General features: G+C 41.7%; 1 protein-coding gene across 3 annotated transcripts in view; it reads right to left on the bottom strand.

Annotated features, from left to right (window-relative positions):
* LOC123063131 (protein HASTY 1-like) overlaps nt 1–8,015 on the bottom strand; it is a 17,060-nt gene extending 9,045 nt beyond the window's left edge. The window contains exons 1-14 of one of the 3 annotated variants that reach the window (XR_006430089.1): nt 7,841–8,015; nt 7,231–7,275; nt 7,075–7,155; nt 6,945–6,990; nt 6,796–6,866; nt 6,536–6,699; nt 6,385–6,459; nt 6,060–6,294; nt 5,824–5,886; nt 3,561–3,821; nt 3,279–3,392; nt 3,035–3,177; nt 2,782–2,951; nt 2,258–2,356 (exon numbers count right to left, since the gene is read on the bottom strand). Coding sequence is in view for 1 of the 3 variants with exons in the window: in XM_044486874.1 (XP_044342809.1) it covers nt 2,258–2,263 (6 nt within the window). In the remaining 2 variants the exon portion in view is untranslated. Of the gene's footprint in view, nt 1–881; nt 959–2,257; nt 2,357–2,781; nt 2,952–3,034; nt 3,178–3,278; nt 3,393–3,560; nt 3,822–5,823; nt 5,887–6,059; nt 6,295–6,384; nt 6,460–6,535; nt 6,700–6,795; nt 6,867–6,944; nt 6,991–7,074; nt 7,156–7,230; nt 7,276–7,840 lie in introns of those variants that run through there. The other 2 variants (XM_044486875.1, XM_044486874.1) reach the window with 2 other exon arrangements.

The following is an 8,015-nucleotide window of genomic DNA, read 5'->3' as shown; positions in this document are numbered from 1 at the left end:
TAATCTACAATTGCTCTCAGGAAGAAAGTAGCAAGGAGAACTTTGAGCAAGGGCAATCTTGAGAATGACATAAGTAATTATGTCACCTATGAAGCTCTATCACCTTCATTTAGAGCATTTGTCGCATCACTTCAAGCCGTGCTTGTTCCAAAAGACTGGAAAGAAGCAAGACAAGATCCAAAATGGTGTGAAGCCATGAGGGAAGAGTTGGAGGCTCTGAGAAAGAACAAAACGTGGGAGCTAGCAAATCTTCCAGAAGGGAAGAAGGCAGTCAGTTGCAAGTGGAGCAGAATCCCGAGGGTAAAGTTGACCGATGCAAGGCAAGACTAGTAGCTAGAGGGTACAGCCAAACCTATGGTATTGACTGACATAAACATTCGCCCCAGTTCCAAAGATGAATACAGTGAGGATTCTGATTTCGTGTGCAACTAATTTTGGATGGCCACTCCACCAACTCAATGTCAAAAATGCCTTCTTACATGGAGATCTATAAGAGGAAGTGTAAATGGAAATTCCTCCAGGACTTTCTACACCTGCGATTGCTAGGATGGTTTGTAGATTGAGAAAGTCTCTCTACGATTTGAAGCAGTCGCCAAGGACTTGGTTTGACCGGTTCAGGCAAGCAACTTGCAATGTGGAGTATAAACAATGCAATGGAGATCACATGGTTTTCTATAAACATTTCAAGCAATAAATCACTATTCTTGCAGTATATGTGGATGACATCACAACAACAGGAGACAATGAAGAGGAGATTAGAAAACTGAATAAATGCTAGGCAAAGCATTTGAAGTTGAACATCTTGGTCAGCTAAAATATTTCCTGGGTATCGAAGTTGCCAGATCAAAGGGGGAATAGCCCTATCTCAGAGGAAGTATTACCTTAGATTCATATGGGAATGCTTGGATGTAGAGCAGCTCCAACTCCCATTGAACAAAATCACAAATTGACAACACAGCTTGGTGAACCGGTAACAAAGAAAATGTCAACAATTAGTTGGCAGACTTCTGTACTTATGTCACGCTTGACCAGATATTACATATGCGGTAAGTGCAGTAAGTAGATATATTCATGACCCCAGAAATGGACACCTTGATGCAGTCTATAGAATCCTGAGGTATCTAAAGGGCAGCCCTGGTATGGGACTCTGGTTCAAGAGTAATGGCCATTTGAATATTGATGGTTATAGTGATGCTGATTGGGTTAGCTGTCTTGATGATAGACGATCAACCTCAGGCTATTGTGTATTTGTTGGTGGAAATTTGGTGTCATGAAGAAGCAAAAAAGAACCGGTAGAACCAAAAACAACTGCAGAAGCTAAGTATAGGGCAATGCCTCAAGGGCTGAGTGAGATGTTGTGGGTTGCTCGAGCTAAAGGCGCTCAGACAAGATCCTTTGAATCATGTGTGGGTTGCTCGAGCTAAAGCGCTCAGACAAGATCCTTTGAATCATGTGTGGGATGCTGATGGCAAATGCCTCAAGGGCTGAGTGAGATGTTGTGGGTTGCTCGAGCTAAAGGCGCTCAGACAAGATATCTATCATGCTCGTGTGTCAACAAATCTGCCATCAGCATTGCTAATAATCCAGTGCAGCATGACAGAACAAAACATGTGGAGATAGACAGATTCTTTATCAAAGAGAAATTGGATGCAAGAATCATCAAGATAACTCATGTGAGCTCTGGAAAACAAGTCGCCGATTGTCTAACAAAAGGCTTGGGAACAAGGGCGAGCAACCTTGGCTGTGAGAAGATGGGTATGATAGATATCTATCATACCTCATGGGAGGGAGTGTTGGGCTGTGTCTTCTCTATGTTCTGTGTGTGTGTGTGTGTGTGTGTGTGCTTAAGGCCCATCTGGCCCATGTACCCAGCAGCCTATATGTGGGCTGCCCTCCTGTACAGGAAACCCTAACCCAAAAGAATACAACAACACAGGTCAGCTCTCTATCCCAGCCGCCACGCCTCTCTCCCCTACTTCAACACCCCCTTATAGAGCAAATTAGGGAACTCGTTGCATATACCATGCAACAAAAGGTAAGTATATCGTATACATGTAATTACCATGCAAAGTGGTTTAAAATGTACTAATGAGTAATGAGAAACACATGATAATATGGTATGCGATCTCTAGCTTGTAAACACTATACAGCATAACAGTGATAAAGAACTTTCCTAATCAAACTGGCAAGGTACTCCACATGTGGCTAAATATAACAGAAACGAGTCTGCTTATATCTGAATACAAGGTCAACTAACCTTCATATCTGAAGGAAGAGCAGTGCTATTAACAGCTTTGCATACGTGAATGATACATGAGCATATTTGCGATTGGGCACTCTGGGCTGTTGAAAGATCCTAGACAACAATGTTAATAAGCAACAAGAAAGTAAGTTAGCCAACTCATAGAGAACTCGGACACTATAAAACAGGATTTGAAGCCTAGTTAAGGACATGGTATAGTTATTTATGCCCGTCTCCTTGCATGTTAGTTGCACAAATCTCTGACCACTAAGAACACATCCAACCTTGGTTAAAAATTCAATTATTGTGAAATTTTCAAGGTAACATCTCAAACAGGTAGAATAAATATCCAGAAGCAAATACCCTACTTCAAAAAAGAACAGCAAACTAAAATCAGGGAGAGTGATTTCAGGTTCATGGACATGGAGTATAAGATTAATAGTAGACTACGGTCTAAACTGCCAACAAAGTTCGATTAACCAGTCTAAACAGGTTATAATTGTGTTTCCCTCACGACGGAAGGAAAGTGTTGAGCTTACATGACAGCTGGCAGTGATTGATGACAATAGTTCAAAAAGTTTATTCACAACTGAGGGAACTACAGGTGGATGACGCCTCAGGTAAGGGCAAAACGCACTCAAGTAGTGTCCAAGGATAACGGCCAGTCTTGGTTCCGTCCACTTCAAAGACAGAAGCTGAGTAAGTAGACCTGATTTACAATCACAGGGTGAGTTAATGATAAAACAGAACTACGTTTACCACAAAAGAAGAAAAAGTGAATAATCTGCAGACCTCCAAATATGTCATGTATCCTGTGCAATGAAAATGGTGTGTCCAGAATGATCTCTCCATTCTCAACCGAATCATCAAAAATAGCATTGACAACCGTGTTAACTGTTAAGCACTAGCTGTGCACTTTCAAATGCAGCCAAATCCTAAAATACTCATGCAGTCAGCACAATTTCACCAGCACAAATAAATTTATAAGAAAACACGACAAATAATTAAGCTCTGGCTGAACAATTAAGGGTCCAACCTTGGGGGGGTTTGATACAGTGATTGCATCTCCAGTGACGCTATTAATTCTCTGTGCAACTCTGCTGGCGGCAAGGATTGGTCTTCGATAAGCAATATATTTTATGAGATCCAACTGAGTGGAGGAATCAAATCGTTACATTCAGCAGACAGCAAACATAAGAACCACCATAAGCAACTCTTATGATAAGACTTGAGAAAGCTTCAACAGATAGTAAACATGAAGTGGTAGGCAACAGATTACTAACTGGAGGAGGGCTATGAGATGTAACAAGAAACGCACCAGTCTGGAGCGGTACTGTATGAAGCCATTCTTTCCATGAAGCTCATCGCTCCATAACTCTAACGAGCATGGCAATATGGTTCCAGGTGTCTTGAGCATTCTTTTAAATGAAACGTCCAGAATCACACTGCATATACCATTGCTAAAAAATAAAATTGTTCCAATATTGCCCTTTTCTGCTGAATTGGTCCCAGATGCAAAAGCAACATCCGCAGGGTCAGAGGCTAAAAAAAATTATTTAGGTCCCTTAGTTAGCACCATCTGCATGAGGAATAAATTTCATAAGGATAATGTTGCATCTACTCCCTCTATTTCAAATTATTTTTCCAAGCATACCATATGTATAGACCTAGGGTGCACAAGAAATTTCAGTGGTGTTGGATTAAGCATACTCTACTAACTTACAAACTATCACTACAACATCTTTAACAACACTAAAGCAGGGGCATAATCCGCAACTAGTGTGATAGCTGCACTAATGATTTGCTCATTGGACAAACGTTGTCAGACAACACTTCCCGTAAATCTGTACTATGGACATCAAGTCATATGGACTGCTGGATCTTTCTTATCAGATGGCTCACAATTAACATCTTTAGCTGAAGCACAACGTGGCTACAACTACACCGTTGGATAGACTAATCAAACAGTCCATGGTGCAGGAATTCGCGGTGGCCCTGGCAATGTGCTGCAGCATGCCCCTCTCTGAACATGCTTGTACACACGCGTGATTCTCCCATCTCTGTCTAGAAAGTTCTGGCATGCTCACACGAGTAGTACTAGCAACTACTAGCAAGAAAACAGAGAGGGAGTGAGAGAGATTAGAAAATTCTGGCATGCTCACGTTGGTAGTACTAGCAAGTAGCAAAAAGGAGACAGAGAGATATGGCATGCAGCGGTACAGCCTCTGGAAAGGCGCAAATTTTATTTTACCAAATTAGAGAACTGCAAGTACTATAATAATAGTATGAATATGATATATGTTGTAACTAAATATCTTCACCTTCACTTATAGTTCCGTTTTACAAATGTTGTGACATGGTTTTCCCTTTGTTTTTACCAACAATTTTTGTGTACAAGAATCGATCAAATCATTGTTCGCATAATCGTCTGATTTATGACGATAAATAATTGACTTAATACTCTCCCCATTGCTCGGTCTAGAACTTGTAAATTTTATCAAGAAAAATATTGGAGGGGGTATCCCTTTTCTTTGGTACGACCGCACGACCCTCTCTACCGAGCCGGACTGCCTAACCTGGAAATGGAGCGCAAGCGGTGTCTACTCCACCAAATCGGCCCACATCGACACTTTCAACGGCTCTATCACCTGCGACGTATGGAAGCTTACCTGGAAGAGCTGGGCGCCGCCGAGCGTCAGATTCTTCCACTAGCTCGGTGCTGAACTGCGGACCGGCTTGCCCGCCGAGGCCAGCAGCACCCCGCGCGCTGCACCCTCTGCGATCAGGCCCCCGAGACCATGCACCACCTACTCCTCGCATGCCCCTTCACCCGGCAGATTTGGCACGAAGTGCTGCACTGGCTGAGGATCCCCTGCACCCCGCCCGACCATGAGGACTCACTCAATGACTGGTGGCAATCGGCAAGACAGCTCGCCCCCAAGCCCATGCGCAAGGGCCTTGCCACCATGACCCTGCTCGTCCTCCGGATGACATGGAAGCACCGCAACGATTGCATTTTCAACCGAGGACGCCCATCTGTGACCAGCCTGCTCACGAAGATCAAGGATGAGGCTGCCCTCTGGACCGGAGCTGGTGCATTAGGGCTTAGAGCCATCACCCCCCAAACCTGGGATGTCCCCTAAATCGTTTTCAAACTATGTAACTGCCTCCTAGGAGGATTGTAGCCCAAACTCTCTCTTTTCAATGCAATGAAACGCAAGCTCTCTTGCATTTACTTGAAACAAATAATGTACCGCTACAATTTTTTTGGAAGTTTTTAGAGTTGATCATTAATTAATTAATGAGTTGCATTAATCCACTCATCATATTTTACATGACGATACTTACGTTACACACACCCATGTGTACATACCTTTCACTAGAAAGATTGCGAGATTAACAGAATTTGTTATCGTGCATTGTCTATGTGTGTGTATGGATATTACTTGAAGAAAATAAGTTAATGAAATTGACATATGTCCCTCCCAAGATATGACATTTCACAAGACGTGCATGGCGCGTGCCGTAGAGAAATATTGCCAAACGGAAAGAATAGTTTAGTAAAGCTGTGTGAGATATACCAGCCAAAACGGTAAGCACTGAAAATGAAGTGCAATCTTGTAATGTTGGTAATATTCCAGCATCTACAAGCACAAACATAAGGTAGACATCAGGGCCACTTAGAACTCAAAAAGGGGGCAAATTACCAACCAATATGCATTAAAGTATTTAACAAGATACCAAAATAAGCAAAGAATACTATTTGAAGAGCACTGATACCATGAAAGGCAAACAATACTATCAGATGAGCACTGACCTGTCGAAGGAAACAGGAGGTCTTAATGGTATCTGAAACAATACATTGCATGTTGGATGAAACCAGAGTAACCAAACAGTCGCAGATACCCTCGGCAACGTCGAGCTCCCTTTCACTACTAAAATCAGAGCATGCTCTATCTTTGGTCAAAGAATCTTGTGAAATGCTCATCAAGATCTCAAAGACATGGCCCATTGCATCGTCATAATCCTGTGCGGCAGTAATAGGCCTTCTTCTGAGAAAACATTCACAGCCACAATCAATACAGAAGGAAGGGGGGGAAGTTGTTGGCTTAGGAGAAAGGAGAAACCAATATTATACACACCTTTGGCACAGAATTTTGAAGAACTTCAAAGCATATGTCTGGAATTTACTGAGATGAAGTAAGGACTCGCATCTGCTAAATTAAGGATCATATGGTCATCATCAAAATAAAGATAACACCAACAAACAAATTCAAATTTCTGAAAACAAACCTTTTAACTAAACCATGTTTGACAAGGTGAACCACTGGAACCCACTCCGCATACGCATTTGCAGCAAGCAAGCAAGATGTTACCGTCAAGACATCCTTTTCAGTTGATACCATGAGCTCGTCAGGGCGTTCAGCAATAATTGATTCAAAATGTTTCTCGAGCAACTACAACGGGATATCCAAAGAAGAATTCACATTAAGAAGCCATATCTTACCAGATAAACTATCAACGTTGAATACATAGTAAGAAAAATAACTTACTGACGAAAGGAAAAGCATGACATTTGTGAGAAACTCATCTAGATCAGGTAAATCTGCTTCACATAGGCCACCTAACAAGGAGAGTAACATTCATTTACCTTAGTAATTGAAATGGTTGCAAAGAAATTAACCAAGGAAAACATCATTACCTCTGAAATCTGAAATCCACTTTAACATGAAGGCGGCCAACTCAGCCTAACAGTTAGAGCGACACTTATTAACAATAACTTGAATGCTGGGAAGGAAAGGAACTGGAAGTTTATATGTTGATGAACTCACATCGTCAGGACCTGGTTTAGATAGATAAGTAACGGGAGAAAGCAAATCATTCAATAGAGAAATTCCACCACTCCAAATTGCCTGCGAAATAACATTGAGATTTGAACACAAAACAGGCACAGAAACAAATAAAACAAATAACAAAAAAGGAAGAACCTTTGCCACTAAAGCAGCTGTAGCACTCCTTGAACTGAATAGATGCTGCCAATATCAAAATGCCACGAGTTATAGATGAGTCGTACGATCAGAGTAACAACTTATGCACTACTCCTATCTAACAATCAATCCCATAAATGACACATATTTTACAGGCAAATCCCACAACAGCCATACTAGCATCATGATGAAGTAGTGACCAAAGTAAGCTAGACCGTGTACAAGAATTGCATACACAGTGAATAAGTAAGTGGCATTATTACAAACTGTATCTTCGTCTACTAACTGTCTCTGGGCCCAGCTCCCTGTGTGAGAGAAAAAGAATCAAACATACTACTACCTACGTTCATTTTTGTAAGAAGTTTCTGTAAGAGGTACTGGAGTTGTTACAAATGGGAACGTATATTTAGTAATGCTAGTCTTGCTGGATGTTGTTGTCTCTGTTGTCTCGATTAAAAAAAAGATTAAAGCTGGGTGATAACAGATGTCTTCCCGGTCGGAGACAATAGGATATACGAATTGCGACTCTATTCAGTGCTATCTAACTGGGAAAGCATAAGAAAACGCAAGAACAGCCTCTGACTCGAGCTAATTGAAAACGAGGAATAACCCGCATCATTTTGAAGCCGTGGTGCCGGAGTTGAGGCGGAAGACCCTTCCCAAGCAGCTGAAGCGATGCCTTCGCCAACAAATCCTCGTACAATTCTTCCCCCTATAATACACCATATAATTACACAAAATCCCCAGATCAATCGGTAGAAAAACACGAAATCTAAAGTGTGATC

The sequence above is a fragment of the Triticum aestivum genome, chromosome 3A (assembly GCF_018294505.1).
Source record: "Triticum aestivum cultivar Chinese Spring chromosome 3A, IWGSC CS RefSeq v2.1, whole genome shotgun sequence".
Lineage (NCBI taxonomy): Eukaryota > Viridiplantae > Streptophyta > Magnoliopsida > Poales > Poaceae > Triticum > Triticum aestivum.
Note: the sequence above shows the minus strand (reverse complement) of the source record. Positions and strands in the feature narration are given on the sequence as shown.